Below are 27,256 nucleotides of genomic sequence, written 5' to 3'. Positions count from 1 at the left end.
GAAAACACAGCTCTCTTAAATAGTCTCTGAACTGACCATAACAGGCCCAATGGTATGTCATAACATGTCTGAAGTGATCGATTTAAAGAGAAAGTCCAGATTTTAAGCGGAAAGTAAAACAGCATTGTGGATGCTACCATCAGTCTCTTAACCACCAGCCAAATGTTCTTCAACGGTTTGGTTTGAGGCTGCCAGTCTGCACAGATTTGAGTCCACTTCCATATTCTTGGTATTTTTCATCAACCTGTTCAGAAGCTTATGTCACATTTCTGGAACAGGTGAAACTTTGAACCCAGGCCACCTCACTGAGGTAGGGACACAACCACTTAGCCACAATGGCGGCTCACTGTCTCCTTTCCCTCCCATCCCCAACACTGCCTGGAAACCCTTCAGAGACTCCTTGATGTGTCCTTGCATTCAGAACTGGAAGTATAAACTAAATTCTTAGGAGTTTGGTTCCATTATTTTTTGCCCTCTTCCCTCTCTTCACCCTATCTAGTATTTTTAGGAGATACCTAGAAATTTTCTCATCGCAATGAGGTGTATTTGAATGTGGTCACAATTTGATGAATGGAATCAGTGCTCCCTAAAAGCAATGGAGTGCTGCAGGACAGAGTTCATTTTAAAGTGATGACAGTGCCATAACAGATTAAATGAAAATACATGCAACCAGTTCAACAAAACAGTCTAAAAATTCCCACTGATTTTATGGTGGTTCAATTCATTTTTACCAGGACAATTTTTTTTATAAGCTGTTTATCATGATTGAAGTTCACATACTACAGCCTCCATTTTGACAGGGATTATTCTGATAAGTGAGCAGCCACTGCTCCTGTGAGAAAGTGGACTCCCAACTGTTCACTGTTCAGGAAGGCCCTGCATCCAGATGATTCTACCCACGTCCATTTATGCAGTGTAGGAACAAATTAAAAACGTTGTATTCAGTGATCCTGCCATCTAAAGCTCTGAGCATTTAGATGAAGCTGCCAGTCCATTATCTCATGGAATTTTAAAAAAATGGCAAAACATCCTGACTTGCTAAGCATCTATGGAGAGAGAAACAGACGGTACAATTTTGACAGTCATGTGCTGATGGCATTACCAGAAGTGTGCGCCACTTCTGCCATCTTGCTTTATCCCATTTCCCATGGATTGATTCTGTGGCAGGGAGAGCTAGTCAGTTGTGAAACTCAGCAGCAGCTGAAAATGCAGCAGTGAAGTGGTGAACTACTGAACAGCAAGCTGGACAAACAGGGAGGCTCTGCATCATGACGAATGGTTCCTGCTCAATTCCTTTGCCATTGACATGAGATTTATTGCAAGCCCAAGTTGGCACTGGTATTTTCCAAAATTACATTTCACTTGTAATCATTTCACTTTATTCATCTGAACATTATCCTTACTGATTCAAATTAGCTTAACCAGGGAACTCAAAGCATTGACACAACATAATTACCACTCATTGATGGTGACAGGGGAATTATGGACATTATTGCCCAAGACAAAGTCATAGAGCTGCACAGCATGGAAACAGTCCAACTCATTCATGCCACCCAGATAACCTAAATTAATCTACTTCCATTTGCCAGCATTTGGCCCATATTCCTTTAAACCCTTCCTATTCATATACCCATCCAGATGTCTTTTCAAATGTTGTAATTGTACCAGCCTCCACCACTTCCTCTGGCAGCTCATTTCACAGATGCACCACCCTCTGAAAAAGCTGCCCCTCAGGTCTCTTAAATCTTTCACCTTAAACCTACGTCCTGTAGTTCTGGATGCCCCACACTGGGGAAAAAACCTTGGCTATTCACCCTACCCACCACCCCTCATGATTTTAAAAGCCTCTATAAGGTCACCCCTCAGTCTCTGACACTCCAGGGAAAATAGCCCCAGCCTATTCAGCCTTTCCAGAGAGCTGAAAACCTCCAACCCTGGCAATATCCTTGAAAGGGTTCAGAAAAGATTTACAAGTTTCACAACATCCTTCCTAAAGCAGGGAGACCTGCATTTCACACAGTATTCCAAAAATGGCCTTACCAATGTCCTGTACAGCCACAACATGACCTCCCAACTCTTATGCTCAATGCATTGACCAATGAAGGCAAGCATACCAAATGCCTTTTTTACTACACTGTCTACCTGCGACTCTATTTTCAAGGAACTATGAACCTGCACTCCAAGGTCTCTTTTTTCAGCAACACTCCCCAAGAACCTTAAAAATAAGTGTGCAAGTCCTGCCCTGATTTGCCTTTCCAAAATGCAGCACATCACATTTATTAAAGTTAAACTCTATCTGCCATTCCTTGGCCCATTGGCCCATCTGATCAAGGCTTCATTCTATTGTGAGGTAACCTTCACTGTTCACTACCCCTCCAATTTTGGTGTCATCTGAAACTTGCCAACCATACCTCCTATATTCACATGCAAATCATTTATATAAGTGTGTTTTTGCATCCACTCTGTTGAATATTCATGATGGTGTCAAGCATTGTGTTTGCCACTGTGAGACATAACAGTAGCTAGAAGCTGAGCCATCCTTTCCTTCTGTGAATTATAAAGGACTCTGTCCTAGATCACTCCGTGGTTAATTGAATATGTGAGTAATTGAAATCTAATGACCTGTAAAAATTCTGTCAGTCAACACCCTGAGATAGATGCACAAGTGTACAATACTGACATTGCCTCTTTTTCCTATTTTAACTGTTGTCATCACTCCTCCACCCCAGGCATGACACCAGGTCTTCCCCACTTCACTCCTCCATGCCCCGACCCCAGTCCACACAGCCCCAGCCCACCATGGACTCACGTTTCTAAGTTCCAAGCCTCCATGAAATCTGCCATCCTTTAATTTTACAACACTAGGGAGAGGTGCTGAAGGATATCTGTTAACTATACACGATTGACTAGTGTACACTACCTTTGATGAACCATTAATGAGACACCACAGCATTCTCATGTACTGCTGACTGTTTCAAAAATAGGATGTGATTAGCCTATGTTTTACACTAATGAGTATTCATGGCATACAAATGTATCAAGAGTACAAACCAGGAACAGGCCAGCACAACAGCCCACATGTTAAAAAAAACTGCTAAAGTTATGTCTGCATCTTAAGCTGTAGAGATATCAATACAGTGCATCCCACCTAATATACTTTCTCCACATGTCATGTTTTCCAAAAGAGCAGATTCCATTAGCCTACACCCAGGATTGCATTTCAGGTCCACAGACATTGGAGCAGAAATAGGTCCTTCAGCCCATTGAATGGTAGAGCAGATTCAATAAGATCATGGCTGATCTGATCTGATCTGATCAGATCTGTAAGCAGTACTCCAAATGCGGCCTTACCAATGTCTTGTACAGTTGTGACATGACGTCCTAACAGCTGTACTCAATGCTCTGTCCGATGAAGGCAAGTGTGCCAAATGCTTTCTTCACTAGCCTGTCTATCTATTACACCATTTTCAAGGAACTATGTACCTGTACACCTAAATCTGTCTTTTATCAACACTCCTTAGGGCTCTACCATTAACTGTGTAAGCCCTGCCCTAGTTTGTCTTACTGAAACAGAACACTTCTTGTTTATCTAAATTAAACTCCATGTGCCATTTCTTAGTGCACTGGTCCAATTGATTAAGATCCCATTGTACTCTAAGTTAACCTTCTTCACTGTCCGTATAATACCAAATTTGCTGTCATCCACAAATGTACTAACCATGCCTCCTTTATTCTCATCCAAATAGTTTATATAAATAAAGAACAAGTGTGGACTAAGCACTGATCCTTGTGGCACACTGCTGGTCACAGGCCTCCACTCTGAACAATAACCATCTCCCGCCACCCTCTGTCTCCCACTGTGAAAAACAAATTTTGTATCCAATTGGCTAGCTGTGCCTGGATCCCATGTGATCTAACCTTACTAACACATGTGGAGCCTTGCCTGAGGCCTTGCTAAAGTCCATGTAAACAACAACTGCCACTCCTTCTTTATCACGTTTTCAAAAATGATGAGTTAGAGAGACACTATATCCCAAAGCCGTGTTCACTCTCCCTAATCAATCCTTGCCTTTCCAAATGCATTTAAATCCTATCCTTCAGAAACCCCTCCAACAACTTACTAATGACTGACATCAGGCATACCAGCCTATATTCCCTGGCTTTCCTTTACCATCTTGCTTAAATAATGCCACATCACCCACGCTTCAGTCTTTGGTCACCTCATCCATGATCAATGATATAAATATCTCCACTGGGGACCCTGCAGCTTCCTCCCTAGCTTCCTGCAATGTCCTGGGGTACACTTCTTCAGGTCCCAAGGATTTATCTACCTTCACACATCTTAAGACCTCCAAAACCATCTCCTCTAATGTTGACTCCTTTCAAGGCATCAATATTTATTTCCCCAAGTTCCCTAGTTTCCATGTCTTTCTCCACAGCAAATACTGATATGAAGTTTTTTTTAGGATCCCACCCATCTCCTGTGGTTCCACACACAAATGGCCTCATTGCTCTTTAAAGGGGACCTGTTTTCCCCCTAGTTACTGTTTTACCCTTAAAGTACTTGTAGAATCTCTTGGGATTCTCCTTTACCTTATCTGCTGAAGCTATGTCTCCTTTTTGCCCTCCAGATTTCCCTCTTAAAGTTGGTGGTGTTGTGGACAGTGAAGAATGTTACCTCAGAATACAACAGAACCTTGATCAGGTGGGCTGATGGGCCAAGGAGTGGCAGATGGAGTTTAATTTAGATAGATTTGAGATGCTGCATTTTGGAAAGGCAAATCAGGGCAGGTCTTGCACACTTAATGGTAAGGTCCTGGGGAGTGTTGCTGAACAAAGAGACCTTGGAGTGTAGGTTCATAGTTCCTTGAAAATAGAGAGTCACAGGTAGACAGGATAGTGAAGGCAGCACTTGATATGCCTGCCTTCATCGTCCAGTGCATTGAGCATATGAGTTGGGAGGTCATGTTATGGCTGTACAGGACTTTGGTTAGGCCACTTTTCGAATACTGCATTCAATTCTGATCTCCCTGCTTTAGGAAGGATGTTGTGAAATGTGAAGGGCTTCAGAAAAGATTTAAGATGCTGCCAGGGCTGGAGGGTTTGAGATATAGTGAGAGGCTGAATAGGCTGGGGCAATGTTTCCTGGAACATTGGAGTCTGAGGGGTGATCTTAGAGGTTTATAAAATCATGAGGGGCATGGATAGGGTGAATAGCTATGGCCTTTTCCCCAGGGTAGGGGAGACCAGAACCAAAGGGCATAGGTTTAAGGTGAGAGGGAAAAGATTTAAAAGGGACCTAAGGGGCAGCTTTTTCGTGCAGAGGGTGATGCATGTAAAGAATTAGCTGCCAGAGAAGTAGAGGAAGCTGGTAAATTTACAACTTTTAAAAGGCATCTGGATGGGTACATGAATAGGAAAGGTTTAGAGGGATATGGGCCAAGTGCTGGCAAATGGGACTAGATTAATTTAGGCTATCTGGTCGGCATGGACAAGTTGGACCGAAGGGTCTGTTTCTTTGTTGCACAATTCAATAACTAAGTTTATTCCAGCTGTCTATACCTGATTTATGCTTTCTTTTTCTTGACCGGAGGCTCAATATCTCTAGTCATCCAGTGTTCCCTAAACCTGACAGCCTAGCCCTTCACACTAACAGGAGAATGCTGGCTGTGAAATCTCATTACCTTACTTTTGAAGGCTCCCCATTTACCAGATATCACTTTACCTGGAAACAGCTTCCCCCAGTCATCTTTTGAAAGTTCCTGTCTAATGCCACAAAAATTGGCTTTGCTCCAATTTAGAAATTTAACTTGTAGGTTAGGCCTATCTTTTTCCATAACTATTTTTAAACAAATAGAATAATGGCCACTAGTCCTAGTGTGCTCCCCCATTAACACCTCAATCACTTACCCTGCCTTATTTCCCAAGAGGAGGTCAAGTTTTGCCCCTTCTCTAGTTGGGACATCTATCAATTGAGAAAGTTTTCTTGAACACATTTAAATTTTTCCCCCACCCTCCTTAAAACCATGACAGTCCCAGTATTGCAGGGGAGGCAACGGCCAACTGGTGGTATTATCACTAGACTATTAATCCAGAGACTCAGGGGTTCTGGGGACTTGGGTTCAAATCCCATCACAGCAGATGGTGGAGTTTGAATTAAATAATAAAAGAAATCTGGAATGAATCTAACGATGACAATCTTCAGGAAAAAACCATCAGATTCACTAATATCCTTTAGGGAAGGAAACTGCCAACCTTTCCTGGTCTGGCCTACACGTGACTCCAGACCCACAGCAATGTGGTGAACTCAACTGCTCTTTGGGTAAATAGCGATGAGCAATAAATGCTGGCCTATATCATTAGTACCAACTCGTACAACTCCAACTGCGCATTGTCCCCTTTGAGAAATTGCTGCCACCATTCGAGGTATCCTTGACCCTGGCACTGGGGAGGTAATACTATCCTAGAATCTTGCTCATGGCCACAGAAATGCCTATCTGTGCACCTGACTAGAGAGTCCCTGATTGCAGTTGCGTGCTTGGATGTTGCCATTCCCTGCTTTACAGAAGAGCCAGTCATAGAATCATAGAATCCCTACAGTGTGGCAACAGGCCCTTTGGCCCAACAAGTCCACACTGACACTTGGAGCATCCCACCCAGACCTATCCCCCTATAACACACCTAAGCTACACATCCCTGGATCTATGGGCAATTTAGCATGGCTAATCCACCTAACCTGCGCATCTTTGGACTGTGGGAGGAAACCGGAGTACCTGGAGGAAATCCACACAGACACAGGGAGAATGTGCAAACTCCACAGACAGTCGCTTGAGGGTGGAATTGAACTCTGGTCCCTGTCGCTGTGAGGCAGCAGTGCTAACCACTGAGCCACCATGCCGCCCGTCATGGTACCAGACTTGGTCGCTGTTGTTATTTTCCCTGAGAGTACTTCACCCTCCCCCTTAAGAATATCTAAAATGGTATATTTGTTTGAGAGGAGGGGGCAACCACAGGAGACTCCAGCACTGCTTGTCTACCTCTCCTGGCAATCACCCATGTACCTGACTGTACTTGCGTGTGACTAACTCCCTGAAGCTACTATCTATCTCACACTCTGCATCCAGCATGCTCCTCTGTGCTTCCAACTGCCGCTCCAACCAAACCACGCGGTCTGAGAGGAGCTACAGCCAGACACTCTTGCATTCATAGCCATCAGGGACACTTGACTGTTCCCTGATCTCCCACATCTGAGCAGAGCTTACCACTCCAATGACTGCCATCTCTGCCCCTTTTACAACTAGCAGACTAAGGGGAAAAAAAGTCTTGCCTCAGTCTTACCTTATTGATGCTCACCCTCCTCAACAAAGCCTGTTATTCACCTAGGCCTGCTCTTAGCTGATCATGAACAAATCTTTTGGTAAAAAATTATTTATTTGTAATAGAAATTCTACTATTGCCATTGCCATAGCTTTTCCCAGTAGCCCTGATCATTCTCCTATTTATTAATAATCCCATTTACTGTCAAAAGGGAGTTGATGGCCTAGTGGTATTATCACTGGACTGTAAATCCATAAAGCCAGGTAATGTTCTGGAGACTCAGGTTCGAATCCTGCCACAGCAGATAGTGGAATTTAAATGCAATTAAAATCTGGAATAAGAGTCTAATGATGAGCATGAATCCATTGTCAATTGTCAGGAAAAGCCTGTGTGGTTCACTAATGCTCTTTAGGGAAGAAAACTGCCATCCTTAACTGGTCTGGCCTACATGTGACTCCAGGCCCACAGCAATGTGGTTGATGCTTATCTGCCCTCTGGGCAGTTTGGGATGAGCAAAAAAAATGCTAGCTTGGCCAATGATGCCTTCATCCTGGAAATGAATTAGAAAAAAAATTGAACCTGCCGCCACCATGCTCAGACAGTCCATTCCAGACTCTGACCACTTGCTGCACGAAAGACATTTCTGCGTGTCACCATTGTCAAGAAGCACCCAGACGAATACATGAATAAGAAGGGAATAGAGGAATAGGAATCCTATAAGCAAAGACAGTTTCAGTATGGAGGGGCAAAATGTGTCAGTGCAGGCTTGGCAGGCTGACAAGACTGTTCCTGTGCTGTATTGTTCTTTGCCTATTCTTCAAAGACATTAAATCTGTGCCCTCTGCTTCTCAATCTTTGCACCTTATAATGGCTAGTATTTTGCACTCCCTACTGTGTCCAGACCACCAATCAATCAATTCTATCAAATCCCCTCTGAAATTTTTCTTCTGTAAGGGACAGAGTCCCAACTTCTCCAATCACGCCACATAACTGAAAGTTTCTCATCTCTGGAACCCTGATCGATCTTTTCTTTACTAACTTCACATTCTTCCTAAAGTATGGTGCCGAGAACTGGATACAAAGTTTAGTTGAGGCCAAAAAGCATGTTAGACAATTTTAACAAACTTTCTTGCTCTTGCACTCCATGCTTTTATTTACAGAACCCAAAATGCCTTATGAATGCACTGATGCCAACTTCATTAATTTATACACATGTACACCCAGGTCCCTCTGCTTCTGCATGCCATTTAGAAACATACCCTTTGTTTTAGAGATAGCAAGAACTGCAGATGCTGGAGTCAGAAATAACACAGTATGGAGCTGGAGGAACACAGCAGGCCAGGCAGCATCAGAGGAGCAGGAAGGTTGACATTTTGGGTCAGGACCCTTCTTCAGAAATAGGGACAGGGAAGGGAGCTCAGAAATAAATAGAAAGAGGAGGGGTGGGGCTGAGGAAGGTAGGTGGGATGGTGATAGGTGACAGCAGGTAGGGAGTGGTGGGGATTGGTCAGTGGGATGGGAGTGCTGTATAGGCAGGAGAGAAGATGGACAGGTTGTGTCAGGTCAAGGTGGTGGGGGATGAGAAGGAGGGTTGGACATGGGATGAGGCTGAGGCTGGGGCTGGGGAGATTTTAAAACTGGTGAATTCAATGGTTAGGCCATCAGGCTGTAGGCTCCCGAGGCGGAATAGGAGGTTCTGCTCCTCCAGTTTGTGGGTGGTGTCATTGTGACACGGGAGGAGGCCCAGGATGGACATTTCACCCACAGAGTGAGAGGGAGAGTTAAAATGGTTGGCGACCAGAACGTGTTATTGTTTGTTGTGTACAGAGCGCAGATGCTCTACAAAATGGTCTCCGAGTCCACGCTTGGTCTCACTGATATAGGGGAGGCCATATCGGGAGCAGCGGATGCAGTCGACCAAGTTGACGGATGTGCAGATGAACCCCTGTCTGATAATGGAAGGTTTGTTTTGTGCCTTGGATGGAGGGGAGGGGGGAGGTGTCGGGGCAAGTGTAGCACTTCCTGCAGTTGCAGGGAAAGATGCCGGGAGTGGTGGGGTTAGTGAGGAGTGTGGAGCAGATGAGGGAGTTGCAGAGAGAGCGGTCCCTATGAAAGGCAGATAGGGGTGGGGTGGGGAGGGAAGTATCTCTTTGGTTGTGGGGTCAGATTGCAGGTGGCGGAAGTGGTGGGGAATGATATGTTGTATGCGGAGGTTGGTTGGGTGATATGTGAGAACCAGGGGGATTCTGTCTTTATTTTTGTTGTGGGGGAGGGAATATGAGGGCAGAAGTGTGGGAAATGCAAGAGATGCAATTGAGGGCATTTTTGATCACTGGAGGGGGGAGTTACTGCCCTTGAAACCGGAGGATATCTGGGATGTGTGGGAGTAGAACGCCCTATCTTGGGAGCGCACTGCAAAAATGATCACTGCACAATTCTCTACATTAAATGTTATTTATCACTATGAGCCTACCTATTCCACTATGCTGCCTAGGTTATTTGAAGTTCAACATTATCCTCCTCCTCCCTATTCATAATATTCCAAATTTTGTACTATGTGAAAATTGTAAAATTGCGCTCACCTTGTGTATACCAAGTTGCAAATCATGCGTATATATCATGAAGGACCTAACTCAGATCCCTAGAGCATTCTACTCTTAACCCCCATCTATCTGAAAAACAACAATTTGCCACTACCGTTTTTTAAAATCCTATTTTCCACACAATTCTGTATTTTCATTGAGAATACTGTCCTTCTTGTTTCATGAACTCTATCTTTGCTCTCAAGTCTGTTGTGTGGCACCATATGAAACTTCTTCCTAAGTCCAAGTATATCACGTCAACAGCAGTACTTTCATCAACCCTGTTAATTTCTCAAATTAATCACGAAAGTTGGTTAAACATGACTTGCTCTTGAAAAAATTCTTGCTTTCTTATTTAACCTACAACTATTAATTTTGTACTGCATTATCATTTCTAGAAGATTCTAAATTTAACTAAGATTAAACTGACTGGCCTGAAAGTTGCTGGGCTTATCATTACTTCCTTTTTTGGACAAGGGTATATATTTGCAATTGCTGGTACTCAGCTCCAATTCAAATTGAAGAAAAACCAGTAACTTTAGCTGCAATTTCCAGACTCCCTTCCCTCTATAACCTTGGATGCATCTCTTCCATTACTGAAGCAATGATAAACTCAAAATTCAGACAGCCTATGAAATACCTTGACCTTATTAATTTTAAGATTTAAGTGCCTGAACCACCTTATCTTTCAACATGACCTCCACAGTATCAGCTTGCTTGATAAAGACAGATGCAAAGTTTTCATTTAGCTTCTTGGACAAGTCTCCAGCTTCCATTCGTAAATTCCATCTTTAGTCTCAATTCACCCCTACACCTTGTTTGACCACGTATTTACCATTTATAGGGATAATTTATTATTGCAGCAGCTCTCATCTGACCAAGTGTTGCATTTTTCAGGAACTGTACAGATGTGTATTCTCTAAGGCTTCTCCTGCACCTTACCTAGTTATAAAGACTGTTCCGACAGATTAATTCTTTGTCAAAGAGAAAGGGTTGGCCTCTCAGTTTAGCTCATGTTATACAAGTTCAAGTATTCTACCGGAGGTATTGTTTACCAGACAATACATAGATTCTCAGGAGCCATGAAACTTTTCCCATTGAACATTTGAAGAATGCTTAATTTCCCTGTAATTAGAGAGCTGCAAATTAAATTGTGCACATGTGCAGATTTGAACTGAGGAGAGGACTTTATTTGTGGATCAGAGAAGCTCAGGAAAATTTTAAGATTTTAGTCACCAGGGAATCTCACCCTCTTTTAGTTGGGCCATCAGGCAATTAGTCAGTGAACCAGAGATAGAGTACAAAAAGCAAAGTAAACCAAAGAGTTGCAGGATTGTTGGAATTAGCAAGCTAGTTACTTTAAATCTGTCATCTTGTTACTGACCCTGCAAACAGTTTCTCCTCTCCGCACTTCCCGTGGTGATACCATAGACTTTCATTGGATTGATCCACAAGAACAGGCAGTGGTTTGCCGTTGCCTTCTGTGGGGCAGCTGATCATAAAACACATCTGCTCCTACATTTGGAATGATTTATAGGCCAGTAGGCCCTGGTATAGGTCTCAAACCAGGATCTTCTAGAGCAGCTGAAGAAAGCTACCACAGTACCTAGCTCTTATGTACCTCAAGATCCTTTGCATCTTATCTACCCTATCAAAACCTTAGGACCAGAACAACTGAAGGCAGGGCAGTAATAGCTACTCACAATGTGGCATCCCATCACATGCTTAGTTGACCAGTGGCAATGCAAGTAATTATTTGATAATAAGCAGCTTAATACTCAAAAGTAACAGAAAAGCATACGTTGAGACAAAGTAAATGATTTTTGCCAATCTGGCTCAAGATTGTATCCATGAACTTGATTTCAGTTTTTCACAAGTCAATTTTATTTGTGCTTTCTTGTTAGTGGCCAGCATTCACAAGTTGCCAACAGCATCCGTTCTGACTGATATCAACTTCCCGATGAAAGGAAGAAAGGGAATGGTTGACTGGGCAAGAAACTCTGAAGACAAAATTACTATCCCAAAAAACATATTCATACCTGCATCTCCAGGTGAAGTCTGGAAACAATTATGCTTCTTTCACATTGCTAAAAAAATGACTAGACGTTGAAGTTTTCATCTTATACTTACCAGATGAGGCCACAAGAAACAGACTTCAAACAGGAGACATCATTTAATACAAAATGAGAACAGAGTGCTAATTGGTTGGGCTATCATTGGCTTGGAGATGCAACAAGAACAATTAACTGTCAATCTTCATTCTGAGACCGGACAGGTAGATTCTGATTAGTTAGCATTGCCAGGGGAATGCAGCAGAATTTGACTGTCACCATGACCCTTTGTTTTTGAAAAAGTTTCAATATCTGTACCAATTATTTTTGTCTCCATAAACCAGGATTCTATACATTTATTTATGTAGATGCTAGCACATGTACAATTGATCATACAATGAATACCAGCTGTGCACAGTCAGAAAGAGCACTAGACTCCTACCCCTCATATACTTCTCAGAAGGAAGGTGCTGGACAGTGTGAAGGAGGCTTTAGCAGAGTGAGACAAAGGCTGAGTCAGTGAACTGGACAAGTAGGAATTCAGTGCAAAGGGGGTCAAAGGTATTTTGCCTAATGTTTGCTGCAAGCAGTAAATGCTCAAAGCAAGAAGTGAGTGGGAGAAGATGAAAGATGTGGATCAAGAGATTGACCTGCATTGAGACCAATGATGGAGTAATGTCTTGAAGCACAGTGTGACGAGAGTGTAGGGAAAGATTCTGATTGTTGAGTAGGACTGGTGAATATTTCTACTCTTTAAAGTAAACGTAGGGTCCTTAGGCACATTTGTTGTCTCTTTTCTTAAAACAGTGGCTGGTTAAGTAATAGATTAATGCTGGTGATTTTTCAAATAGAAAATATTATTCTGTAGTGATTGTAGGATAGATGATGTGTTGCTATTGCAGCACATGGAAGCTGCTGGACACCAGTGATCCAGAGTGGGCACATCTGTAATAAATATTTGCAGCTCGAGGAACTTTGGATCCAAGTTGCAGAACTGGACTCTGAGCTGCAGACATTGCACCAAATCAGGGAAGAGGACTGTTGCATGAACATTATGGTCCAGAGGGTGCTCACACCCCACAGACTAGGTAATTCAAAACTGGTGAATGATCAAGGATGGGAGTGTCTAACTGCAGGTGAGGCAGGTATGAAAGCCCAGAGGGTTCAAATTAAGGACCTCAACTGCTATAATTGTCAAATAGTTATGAGCTGTGTGGACAAGAGTGAGGACTAAGTGATCACAGCACCTTAGTACAGGAAGCCATTCAAGTGGGGGGAGGAAATAGGAATGTAGTTGTGGTAAGGGACAAGGGACTATGTAATGGGGTGGGGGTAGGGGTGGTGGAATATATTGCTTTCTGCAACCTCATGCGAGAGTCTGAAAAGTTGCATTACCTGACAATGGGTGGAACAGTACCTCGATGGTTAACACTGCTGCCTCACAGCTCCAGGGACTTGGGTTCGATTCCACCCTCAGGTAACAGTTTGTATGGAGTTTGCAGATTCTCCCCGTGTCTGTGTGGGTTTCCTTATGGTAATCTGGTTTCCTCCCACAGTCCATAGATGTGCAGGTTAGGTGGATTGGCCATGTTAAATTGCCCATCATGTCCCAGGATGTTAGCTGTGTGGATTAGTCATGGGAAATTCAGGGTTACAGAGGAGGTGGGTCCAGATGGGATGTTCATTGGAGGGTTGGTATGGGCAAAATGGCCTACTTCTGCACTGAAGGGATGCTAGGGTTGAGGACATCTTCTTGGGCTGAGAGAAGAACTTGGTAGGGGAGGGGAAGGATCCAGCTGTCATTAACCATTGCTGTACAGATGACATTGAAAGGATTGGAAAGGAGGATCTGCTGAACAGTGAGGAGCTAAAGTTTAAAAAAAACAGAAGCTCCAAGTTAATAATCTGGGAAGGAGCATTTCAGCGATGAAGACAGGCTGGATATGCTCAGATTGTTTTCTCTAGAGCACAGAAGACCTGCTGGGGTGGGGGGGAGTGTGAAATGGGGGATTGGCAATGCACCAGGTTATGAGGGGCATGGACAGAGTGAATAGAAAGCAACTGTTCCGTTTAGCCAAAGGAATTCTAACAAGGAGACATAATTTTAAAGTAAAAGGCAGGAGGTTGAGGAAAACCTTTCTCACCCAGAAGGTGATAGAGGTCTGGAATACAGTGTCTGGGAGGGCAGTTGAGGCAGGAAACCTCACAACTTTTTAAAATGTATTTGGATGAGTTCTTGAAATTGTCATAACATTCAAGGCTGTGGATCTAGTGCAGAAAAGTGAGACAAATGTAAGTAGTAGTATACTTTTGGTGGTAGAACAGAACAAAGAACAAAGAAAATTACAGCACAGGAACAAGCCCTTCGGCCCTCCAAACCTGCACGAACATGCTGCCCGTCACGACTAAAACCCCCTACCCTTCCAGGGACCGTATCCCTCTATGCCCATCCTATTCATGTATTTGTCAAGACACCATTTAAAAGTCACTATAGTATCTGCTTCCACTACCTCCCCTTGGGAGCCAGTTCCAGGCACCCACCACCCTCTGTGTACAAAAAACTTTGCCTCGTACATCACCTTTAAACCTTCCCCCTCGCACCTTAAACCTATGGCCGCTGGTAACTGACTCTTCCACCCTGGGAAAAAGCATCTGACTGTCCACTCTGTCCATGCCCTTCATAATCTTGTAGACCTCAATCAGGTTGCCCCTCAACCTCCATTGTTCCAGTGAGAACAACCCAAGTTTCTCTAACCCCTCCTCATGCCCTCCATACCAGGCAACATCCTGGTAAATCTTTTCTGTACCCTCTCCAAAGCCACCACATCCTTCTGGTAGCGTGGTGACCAAAATTGAACACAATATTCCAAATGCAGCCTAACTAAGGTTTTATAAAGCTGCACATTACCTGCCAATTTTTAAACTCAGTTCCCTGGCTGATGAAGGTAAGCATGCCATATGCCTTGTTGACTGCCTTCTCCACCTGCGTTGCCACTTTCAGTGACCTGTGTACCTGTACACCCAGATCTCTCTGCCTATCAATACTGTTAAGGGTTCCGCCATTTACTGTATATTTTCCATTTAGATTAGACCTTCTGAAATGCATTACCTCACATTTTTCTGGATTAAACTCCATCTGCCATCCCTGTGCCCAAGTCACAAACTGATCTATATCCTGCTGTATCCTCTGGCGGTCCTCATCACTATCTGCAATTCCACCAACCTTTGTGCCATCCACAAACTTATGAATCAAACCAATTACATTTTCCTCCAAATCATTTATATATATTACAAACAGCAAAGGTTCCAACACTGATCCCTGAGGAACGCCACTAGTCACAGCCCTCCATTCAGAAACACACCCTTCCACTGCTACCCTGTGTCTTCTATGACTAAGTTAGTTTTTTTATCCATCTTGCAAGCTCACCTCTGATCCTGTGCGACTTTACAAGTTTGATGAGTTGAAGGCACTCTTCTGTACTGTGTGATTCTGTGACTCTCATTAGAGAAAAGGTGCTTGGGAAGCTAATGGAGATAAAGACTAATATATTCCCTCATTCTGATGGTATGTATTCTAGGATACTGAAGAAAATAGTTGCAGAAATAGTGGGTCCATTGGTAGTAATTGTCCAAAAATCCTTAGATTCTGAAAAAGTTCCAAAGGATTGAAAAATTGCCGATGTAACACCTTTATTTAAAGAGGGGAAAAGACAAACAGGTAACTATAGACAAGTTAGCTTAATGTCTGTTATTGAAAAAATTTTCAATCTATTATAAAGGATGTAATAACACAGACAATGTGATGCCAAGTCTGTACACCATATGACTGGTGGACCAATGACTGGTGGACCATCGCAGAACATATCCTGTTGACCATTCACAGCTGACAGCAGTCTGCTCTTGGTCAACTCATGCTGGCAAGCCTCAGTTAAGTATATCCACAATTAAATGTGATTCTGCTATTCAAAATTATTTATTAAATAACCTGGATTGTGCTAAGACATATGTCAAGTCACCATAGTCCCAAAAACCTTAAGGCTGTTACCTCATTAGACAGACAACTGGTGGTGAGTTTGACGTGAGGATGGTTACCAACCTTAGGTGAGGGGTGATGTTGAGAAGGGGGGACCTTCATTTAGGGTTAGAGGAGGTTCGCCAGGATGCTGCCTAGGATAGAGCAATTGAACTATATGGAGAAACTAGGTAGGCTTGGATTGTTTTCTTTAAAGCAGAGAAAGCAGGGAAGGCTGAGGTGGGATTATGAGAGGTATGGTTAGGGTGATTAGGGAGCAGCTGTTCCCCTTGGTTTTTGCGGTTAATCACAAGGGGACAGTTTTTGGGTAACGGGCAGGAGATTTAGGAGGCAGTGAGAAAAACCTGTTTCTCTCAAGAAAGTAGTGAGAATCTGAATGCACTGCCTGGGAAGTTAGTGGAGGCTGGAAACCTTACAACCTTTAAAAAATATTTGGATGAGCACTTGAAATATCATTCAAGGATATGAGACAAGTGCAGGAAATTGAGATTAGTGTGCCTTTAGTACCAATTATTGTTGGTGCAGACTCAAGGGGCCAAAGTGTCCTTTCTGTGCTTGTGACTCTGTAACTCTTCATGATGATCTCAGACAGTACGGGAATTGAACCCATACTGTTGGCATTACTCCGCATCACAGACCAGCCAACTGAGCTAACTGACCCTCAAAATATACACTTGAAACAGTCTATCATCATCGGCTGGGCCTACACTGTGGTGCATTTGTGTGTGCTGGAAAATACATACCAAAATACTTGGGATCCGGTTTTATGTGGGCAAAATGAATTTGTACATTCACATTTTTCAAAAACAAAACATGGTCAGAAGTCACATGACACCAGGTTATAGTTCAACAGGTCACTGAAAACTTGTGATTTCAAATAAACCTGTTGAACCAAAACCTGATGCCATGTGACTTCTGACTTTGTCCATCCCAGTCCAACATTGGCACCTCCTCATCATAAAGGAAAATATAATAGAGATAGCTAAATATTGTTTCATCCCCATGATGATGCCCTGACCAATCAGAACCTACCTACCTGGTCTGACAATGAAGATTGACAGTTAACTGTTCTATCTGCATTTCCAGGGCAACAATGCCCCAACTAATCAGCATAATACTTTTCTCATTTTGTATAAACTAGTGTCTCTTTTTCAAGTCGGTTTCTTGTGTCTTAGTTCTGATAAGGGCAAGACAAAAAGCTTCAACTTCTCATCTCCTTTTAGTAATGTTTAAGTTCTATACTAACAAGCATTTATTTATTTTTCCTTCCGCACATTATCGTATGGAGTAGCGAGTAACACTCCATGAAGGAAAATTGATGTTTGTGAGAGGAAATACATTTGAGTGAGGAGCTAAATTACCCCTGGTGTTCTCTCAATGGTCTGTGACAGTTATGCCATTTTCACAAGATTTCTGTCATCCATTTTGACAATGGTACAGATTCTTCTTTTCTCCTCTCATTTTTAGTAGCACACAAAAGCATGTGTTTATGTCTGCTTCTATAGCTGGATTTTTCCTGGAGCATGTTGCTAGCTTTTTGCTGGAGGCATGACCTATGGAAAGGGCTTACAGATTGATAACCAACCTGTTTGGCCAAGTTTTTCTCTGCATGTTCTTATGTGTCTTCTATGTCCATTAAGCCCTGAAGAGTAATATGAACCCAGAGCATCTGAGCTAGAGCCCGTTGTACCATAAGAAACCCCTTGTACAACAGGCTGGCAGATACATAACTCCTCTCTGACGTAAAAGGAAATGATTAATAGCTTGAAGAGAAAGTGTTTTCAAAGCTTTGGGAAAATGGCAAACTGAGTAGTACGATCAAAGAGTTGGTACCAGGCAATTTGAGCTGAACTATCTCCTATATTAGATGTTTAATGATTTTTGTAATTTGATTTTCTTTTCAGAATTGGATGAATCTGCAGTTTTTGTACTTGGCACAATATTCTACAAAAATTTGGGTCTTATATTACCGTCCCCAAGGTAAGACTGTACGCATCACCAGCCTGGCCCTTACTTCCCCAGGCTGCTATTTTGCTCATTTTCTGCATGACTTGAAAACAGAAGTGGATACAAAAGCTGGAAAGTTAATGTTTCGGTTTGGGACCCTTCTTCAGAATGAAGGGTCCCGACCCAAAATGTCAACTTTCCTGCTCCTCTGATGCTGCCTGGCCTACTGTGTTCCTCCAGCTCCACACTGTGTTATCTCTGACTCCAGCATCTGCAATTCTTGCTATCTCTGGATACAAAAGCTGCCCTTTTGGAAATTGCAACTGAATGAGCATAGAACATAGAGCAGAACAGCACAGTACAGGCCCTTCAGCCCACGATGGCGTGCCGAACTTTTACCCTAAACCTAAGGTCTATATAACCTCCACCCCAGCTTATACTATCATCCATATGCCTATCTAATAGCCGCTTAAATGCCCCTAATGAGGCCGACTCCACTACCCTCTCCGGCAATGCATTCCACACCCCTATCACCCTCTAAGTAAAGAACCTACCTCTGACGTCTCCCCTATATCTACCTCCACTCACTTTAAAACTATGTCCCTCGTAATAGCTACCTCCACCCGAGGAAAAAGTCTCTGGCTGTCCACTCTATCTATATCTCTGATCATTTTGTACACCTCTATCAAGTCTCCTCTCCTCCTTCGTCGTTCTAAAGAGAAAAGCCCTAGCTCTCTCAACCTTTCCTCCTAAGACCTTCCCTCCATTCCAGGCAACATCCTGGTAAATCTCCTCTGCACCTTTCCCACGTTTCCGCATCTTTCCTGTAATGAGGCGACCTGAACTGGACAAAATACTCCAGATGTAGCAGAACCAGGGTTTTGTATAGCTGGAGCATAACTTTGCGGCTCTTGAACTCAATCCCTCTATTAATGAAAACTAACACACCATACGCCTTCTTAACAACTCTATCCACCTGGGTGGCAGCTTTCAGGGAACTGTGGCCATGAGCCCCAAGATCCCTCTGCTCCTCCACATTGCCAAGAATCTTTCCATTAACCTGCTTTCTGCTTTCAAGTCTGTCCTTCCAAAATGAATCACCTCACACTTTTCAAGGTTAAATTCTATCTGCCACTTCTCAGACCAGCTCTGCATCCTATCAATGTCCCTTTGTAACCTAGAACAGCCCTCCACACTATCCACAACTTGACCCACCTTTGTATCGTCCGCGAACTTACTAATCTACCCTTCCACTCCTACATCCAAATCATTTACAAAAATCACAAATAGAAGAGGACCCAGAACAGATCCTTGTGGCACACCACTCGTAACTGAGCACCATGTTGAATATTTTCCATCCACTGCCACCCTTTGTCTTCTAAGGGTCAGCCAATTCTGAATCCAATCTGCCACATTTCCCCCTATCCCATGCCTCCTTACTTGCTGCATGAGCCTACCATAGGGAACCTTATCAAACGCCTTACTTAAATCCATGTATACCACATCCACTGCTCTACCTTCATCCACGTATTTGGTCACCTCTTCAAAGAATTCACTATGGTTTGTGAGGCATGATCTACCTTCACAAATCCATGCTGATTATCATGAATCAAACTGTGCCTATCCAAGTGATCATGAATCCTATCTCTCCTTGATCCCTTTCCAATAATTTGCCCACCGTTGAAGTAAGACTAACTGGCCTGTAATTTCTGGGGTTATCCCTATTCTCTTTTTTGAACAAGGGAATGACGTTTGTTACTCTCCAATCTTCCAGCACAATACCCGTGGACAGTGAGGACGAAAAGATCATCGCCAAAGGCTCTTGCTTCCCATAGAATCCTTGGATAAATCCCATCAGGCCCAGAGGACTTAACTATCTTCAAGTTCCTCAAAATTCCTCATACATCTTCCTTACTAACATCCACCTCCTCTAGCCTACCAGCCTGTTTCACACTGTCCTCCCCTACAATTAGGTTCCTCTCAGTTGTGAATACCGAAGAAAAGTATTCATTAACAACCTTTCCTATCTGTTTAGGCTCTGTGCACAAATTCCCTTTCCAGTCCTTGATCGGCTCTACCCTTTCTCTGGTCATTCTCTTATTCCTCACGCACGTGTAAAAAGCCTTGGATTTTTCCTTGATCCTATCCACCAAGGTTTTCTCATGCCCCCTTATAGCTCTCTTCAGCCCTTTCTTCTGCTCCTTCCTGGATAACTTGTATCCCTCTAGAACCTTTTCCGATCCTTGTTTCCTAAATCTTATATAAGCGTCCTTCTTCCTCTTAACTAGTCGTTCGACCTCTCTCGAGAACCAAGGTTCCCTCACTCGACCTCATCTTCCCTGCCTGCTAGGGACAAACATATCATAGAACATAGAACATAGAACATAGAACATTACAGCGCAGTACAGGCCCTTCGGTCCTCGATGTTGCGCCGACCTGTGAAACCAATCTGAAGCCCATCTAACCTAAACTATTCCATTATCATCCATATGTTTATCAAATGACCATTTAAATGCCCTTAAAGTGGGCGAGTCTACTATTTTTGCAGGCAGGGCATTCCACGCCCTTACTACTCTCTGAGTAAAGAACCTACCTCTGACATCTGTCCTATATCTATCACCCCTCAATTTAAAGCTATGTCCCCTCGTGCTAGCCATCACCATCCGAGGAAAAAGGCTCCCACTGTCCACCCTATCTAATCCTCTGATCATCTTGTATGTCTCTATCAAGTCACCTCTTAACCTTCTTCTCTCTAATGAAAACAGCCTCAAGACCCTCAGCCTTTCCTCATAAGACCTTCCCTCCGTACCAGGCAACATCCTGGTAAATCTCCTCTGCACCCTTTCCAATGCTTCCACATCCTTCCTATAATGCGGTGACCAGAACTGTACGCAATACTGCAAGTGCGGCCGCACCAGAGTTTTGTACAGCTGCAACATGACCTCATGGCTCCGAAACTCAATCCCTCTACCAATAAAACCTAACATACTGTACGCCTTTTTAACAACGCTATCAACCTGGGTGGCAACTTTCAGTGATCTATGCACATGGACACCGAGATCTTTCTGCTCATCCAAACTACCAAGAATCTTACCATTAGCCCAGTACTCTGTATTCCTGTTATTCCTTCCAAAGTGAATCACCTCACACTTTTCCGCATTAAACTCCATTTGCCACCTCTCAGCCCAGCTCTGCAGCTTATTGATTACACACAGTACACATTCCTTAAACAATCTCCACATTTCTTTAGTGCTCTTCCCTGACAGCATCTGTTCCCATTTTATGTTACCCAGTTCTTGCCTAACAGAATTGTAATTACCCTTCCCCAGTTATAAACCTTACCCTGCTGTATGTACGTATCCTTTTCCATGACTATTGTAAAAGTAACAGAGTTATGATCGCTACCGCCAAAACGTTCTCCTACCAACAGGTCTAACACTTGGCCCGGTTCATTGCCAAGCACCAGATCCAAAGTGGCCTCTCCTCATGTTGGTCTATCTACATACTATGTCAGGAATCCTTCTTGAACGCACTGGACAAAATCCGCTCCATCTAAACTATTACAACTAAAAAGTTTCCAATCAATATTTGGAAAGTTGAAGTCACCCATGACTACAACCTTGTGACCTCTGCACCTTTCCAGTATCTGCCTCCCAATCCTCCACTTCTCTGCAACTATTAGGGGGTCTGTAAAAAAAACCCCAACAAAGTGACTGCTCCTTTCTTGTTCCTGACCTCAACCCAAACTGACTCTGCAGACATATCATTCTTGAACTGCCTATCAGTAGCTGCTATACTAGCCCTGACTAGCAATGCCACTCCGCTGCCTCTTTTACCACCCTCCCTATTTCTTTTAAAGCATCTAAATTCCGGAACTTCCAACAACCATTCCTGTCCCTGAGTTACCCAAGTTTCTGTAATGGCCACAACATCGTAGTTCCAAGTACTGACCCATGCTATAAGTTCATCTGCCTTATTTCTGATACTTTGGCATTAAAGTATACACACTTCAAACCATCCCTGTGTCCACGATTACGCTCCATCAACCGCATTTCTTTATTAACAACCTGACTCCCTGTTGTGTCTGTTTGAAGGCTGAATACCTCATCCCCTGAATTAGAAATCCGCTTCCCCACCCCCTGCCAATCTGGCAGTGACGACAATTTTGAAATGAACTGCATGAAATGAACTTTCACCTGCATGCTGAGAATCAGACTTTGAAATGGAGCCATTAAACCAAGGCATGACTCGAAATGATAATTGATAATTCTCTCATATTAACTTCCCACTGCGGTCCAACAAGTAAAGAAACGACATGGATCAGTTTCTCTGTCATCTTGGGCTGTTTGAGGGATCTGTCTGCTGTTTGACAACGTGTTTGCTGACATCACAAAAGTCATGACAATTCAAAAAGTTTATTTCTGCAAAGTGCTTTCAAACAGCTTTCAGATTTCATTTGGTGCTATATAAAAGCATGACTTTGCTTTTCCACAGTGACCTAGTTAATTCATAATTTATAGTTGCCTTGTGTCTGAGCATTTATCATCATTTGTCACTCTTTGACTAGCCATTCATTCATAACAGAAACCTCTGAGGAAAACATTGGAATCAGAAAATACAATTGTATCAAGGAGCTGTATATCGCTTAAAGCTAATGTATGAGAAGTTAGATTGACCTCAAAGAAAAATACTGAAAAACTGTACAATGTCTATCTATGATTGGCTTAATATAGCCTAACACAAATTAGTCTTAGCAACTGGTGAACTCTTCACTGTAAGGAAGTATTTACATAGCCTCCCACATTTGTATATTTTAGTTAGATCCTCTTTTTATTCAATGTTGTTTAGATTGATTCTGTAATCACTAGTAGCATTTAAATATGGTGTATAGTTATTGCACTTTATTTTTACATCACTGGCTGGTCAGCCTTTATTGTCCACTGCTAGTTGCCCTTAAGAAAGTAGTGGTGAGTGGTCTTCTTGAGCTGCTGCTGTCCATGTAAAATAGATAGACCTACAATATGGTTAGCAAGGGAGTTGCAGGATTTTTGCCCAGCGATCCTAAAGGAATGGTGATATATTTTGAAATCAGGATGGTAAGTGGTTTAGAGGGGAACTTGGTGGTGTTCCCTTAAATCTGCTGTCATGGTCCTTTGAGCTGATGTAGGTCATGGATTTGGAAGAGACTGTCTCAGGGGACTTGGTGAGTTTCTGCTGTGCATCTTGTAGATGGTACATATTGCTACTACTGAGCATCGATGGTGGGGGAAGTGAATGAAGATTGTGGATCGGTTGCCTGTCAAGTGGGCTGCCTTGTCCTGGATGGTATCAACCTTCTTGACTTTGTTGAAGCTGCACTCATCCAGGCAAGTTGGTAGTACTCCATTACATTCTTGACTTGAGCCTTGTAGATAGTGGACAGGCTTTAGGGAGTCATGAGATGAGTTATTCACTGTAGAATTCATATACCTACTCTTGAAGCCACTGCATTTATATGGTTGGTCTAGTTTAGTTTATAATCAATGGGTACTCTTGAGACTTGTTGGAGAGGTTCACTGAAGTTACTACTCTAATATCAGAGGGAGAGGGTAAGATTTTATCAGTTTAAAGGTGGCCAATGCCTGCCACTTTTGTGATGCAAATGTTACATGCCACTTATGATCCCAAACCGAAATGTTTCCAGGTCTTGTTGCATGTGGACAGGAATTGCCTCAGTATCTCAGGAGTTGTGAATATTCCGTAAAATTGTTCAATCATCAGCAAACATAGTGGAGAGAAGGCCCTTGATGAAACAGCTGAAAATGTTTAAGCCAAGGACACTCCATAAGGAACTTGTGCAGTACTGTCCTGGAGCTGAAATGATTGGCCTCCAACAACCACAACCATCTTAGTTCATGCTGGGTATAATTCCAATAAACAGAGTTTTCTCTGATTCCCATTGACTCAATCTTTTTAGTGTTGTTGTTGCCACACTTGGTCAAGTGCTGCCTTTATGTCACCTCATCTCTGTTGTTTTGTGTATGTAATGAAGTCAATAAGCTAAGTGGCCATGGTAGAACCCAAACTGAGCAGGCTATTGCTAGGCAAATGCTGCTGATTACATTGTTGATGACCCTTTCCATCACTTTGCCAAAGTTTCAGTGGATTGATGGGGCAATAAATGATCTGGATGGATTTGTCCTGTTTTCTGCCTATAGGGCATACCTAATTAATTTTTCACATTGTCCAGTGTTGTAGCTATACTGGAAGAGCTTGGCTAGGGGTGTGGCAAGTTCTGAAACAGAGTCTTCAGTCATTTTGCAGTATCCAGTCTCTTCAACCATTTCTTGTTATCACATGGAGTGAATTGAATTGGTTGGAGACGGGCATCTGTGATGCTGGGGACTTCTGAAGGAGGCCGAGATGGATTATTCACTCAGCACTTCTGGTTAAAGATCAAATTATCTGTTGTACTGATGTGCTGGGCTTCCCCATGTTTTTAGGATGAAGATATTTGTGGAGACTCCTCCTCCACTACTACCATGACTAAATGTGGTAGGACTGCAGAGCTTAGATCTGATCCGTTGGTTGCAGGATCATTTAGCTCTGTCTATGGTATGTTGCTTCCTGATTTAGCATGCAAGTAATCATTTGTAGTAGCTTTACCAGGTATGCCTGGTTCTTCCCCGGACTCTCATCTGCAGTCTTCATTAAACTAGGGTTGATCCCGATGCTACAATATAATGGTGGAATATATATAATAGTGGAATACAAAGGTGGAATAACATATAATAATGGAATACAATGATGCTGCTGATCACCTTGAGTGCCTCATGGATGTCCAGCTTTGCCTTCATGGTCTGTTCTGAATCGCTTCCTTACAACATAGAACATAGAACTGTACAGCACGGTAAGGCCCTTCGGCCCATGATGTTGTGCCGAACTTTTACCCTAAACCTAAGGTCTATCTAACCTCCACCCCTACCTTATACCGTCATCCATATGCCTATATAATAACCGCTTAAATGCCCCTAATGAGGCTGACTCCAATACCCTGTCCGGCAATGCATTCCACGCCCCTGCCACTCTCAAAGTAAAGAATCTACCTCTAACGTCTCCCCTATATCTACCTCCACTCACTTTAAAACTATGCCCCCTCGTAATAGCTACCTCCACCCTAGGAAAAAGTCTCCGGCTGTCCACCCTATCTATACTTCTGATCATTTTGTATACCTCTATCAAGTCATCTCTCATACTTCATCATTCTAAAGAGAAAAGCCCTTGATCACAGATGTTTTCAATATAAAGACGTTCATGGAATGTGGTTTCATTGGCTGGCCAGCATTTAATGCCCATCCTTCTTGTTCCAAAAAAGATGGTGAAGGTGGTGGTGACCTGCCACCTTGAGCCACTGCACTGGTGTAGGTGCACCCAGAATGCCATTAGGGAGAGAATTCTCTCTGGTGGTCATTCCTGCCAATACTGACTGTCATAGGTGGATACATCTCTGACAACTAGATTGATGTAAAAACGAGGTTACATATGTTTTGCACTCTTGGTAGTTCTCCTGACATCTACAGCAGGCCCAGACAGGGTGATAAACCCTCTAGGACCTGTCCACATTGGTCAGTAGTGGTGCTAATGTGCTACTCTTAGTGGTGGATTTGAAATCCTCACTCCAGTGAAGTCCCCTGTACACTTACCACACCCCATGTTTCCTCTAAGTGGCATTCAACATGCAGAGTACTGAAATAAAACAAAGAACTGTGATTGCTAGAAAACTGAAACAAGAACAGAAATTACTGAAGGAATTTGGTCAGTTCAGCAGAATGTTTGGAGAAAAAGCAGAGTTAAGGTTTTGAGTCCAGTAGGCCTTCTTCAGGTCACTGGACTTGAAACATTAACTTCATTTTCTCTCCACATGTGCTGCCAGACCTTGTGAGCTCCTCCAGTGATTTCTGTTTTCCTTGCATGAATACTGGCTCATATCGTTTTAGCCAAGAGGGAATATTTTTCACAGAATTTCACAGAATCACTACAGTGCAGAAACAGGCCATTCGGCCCAACAAGTCCACACCACCCCTCTGAAGAGCAGCCCACCCAGACCCAGGCCCAGCTCCCCACCCCTGCATTTCCCCATATCTAACCCACCTAACCTAAACATCCCTGAACACCACGGGCAATTTAGCATGGCCAATCCACCTACCCAGCACATCTTTGGACTGTGGGAGGAAACTGGAGCATCCCTGGAGGAAACACAGGCAGAATGTGCAAACACGGGGGGAGTGTGCAAACTCCACACAGACAGTCGCCTGAGGGTGGAATCAAATCCAGGTCCCTGGCACTGTGAGGCAGCAGTGCTAAACACTGACTCACCGTGCCGCCCCTATTGCATAGTAATTGTCAGATTTCCTTGCCTGCATTTAACCTGATGCCATGAGAATCATGGGGTCCAGAGGCAATATTGAGGATTCCCAGGTCAACTCTTCCCACCACCAGCACTGCCTACTGTTTACCACTGTATAGTTCCCTGTTGGGACTGTCCTGCCAGTGGGACAAGATATTCCCAGGGATTTTGATGTGGGATTCTGGCTGTAAGGTATGTTAGACTGTTGCTTGACTAGTCTGTGGACAGCTCTCTCAATTTTTGCACAAAGCCCCAGATGTTACTCAGGAGGATTCTGCAGGGTCGAGACATCAAAGCCTGGCTTTGACTGTTAAATGCTAATTAGAGAGAGTCCAAACATAAACTTATTAAGGTTTTTTTTTATTTTTACTCTTTCGCCACAAATAGCAACCCCTCTACTTACTTGTCCTCCCTGAATACAAACATATTTAATCAAACTGCTCCGATAAGTCATGCTGCATCCCCAGGAGCAGGTGAGACTTGAACTTGGAACTTCTGGCCCAGTGGTAGGGGTACCACAAGACCCTTAAAATGAAGATGCTTACCTGGAAACACAGAACATTAGCTAGAATGGAGACTGAACCTATGAGCTTGGCAGTATTCGTATGATCCTTAAACCAACTGAGCTAACCAGCATCCCCTCCGTTTATACACTTTTGTTAAATTCATCAACTCTGTTTGGACATGTCATGTCATATCTCTGAGGCAGAGATAGTAGGAACTGCAGATGCTGGAGAATCTGAGATAACAAGGTGTAGAGCTGGATGAACACAGCAGGCCAAGCAGCATCATAGGAGCAGGAAGGCTGACGTTCCGGGGCTAGACTCTTCATCAGAAATTCTGATGAAGGGTCTAGGCACGAAACGTCAGCCTTCCTGCTCCTATGATGCTGCTTGGCCTGCTGTATTCATCCAGCTCTACACCTTGTTATCTCATATCT

The 27,256-nt window shown here is 43.2% G+C and overlaps 1 protein-coding gene across 1 annotated transcript in view; it reads left to right on the top strand.

The window, feature by feature from the left end:
- Nucleotides 1-27,256, top strand: part of adgrb3 (adhesion G protein-coupled receptor B3) — a 739,829-nt gene that overhangs the window by 411,002 nt on the left and 301,571 nt on the right. Inside the window, exons 14-15 of the mRNA XM_048596949.1 lie at nt 11,804-11,950; nt 17,888-17,963. Coding sequence (XP_048452906.1) covers nt 11,804-11,950; nt 17,888-17,963 — 223 coding nt within the window. The remainder of the gene's footprint in view (nt 1-11,803; nt 11,951-17,887; nt 17,964-27,256) is intronic.

The sequence above is a fragment of the Rhincodon typus genome, chromosome 5 (assembly GCF_021869965.1).
Source record: "Rhincodon typus isolate 14 chromosome 5, sRhiTyp1.1, whole genome shotgun sequence".
In the NCBI taxonomy this organism is placed as follows: Eukaryota; Metazoa; Chordata; class Chondrichthyes; order Orectolobiformes; family Rhincodontidae; genus Rhincodon; species Rhincodon typus.
This window is presented reverse-complemented; position numbering and strand designations above follow the sequence as displayed.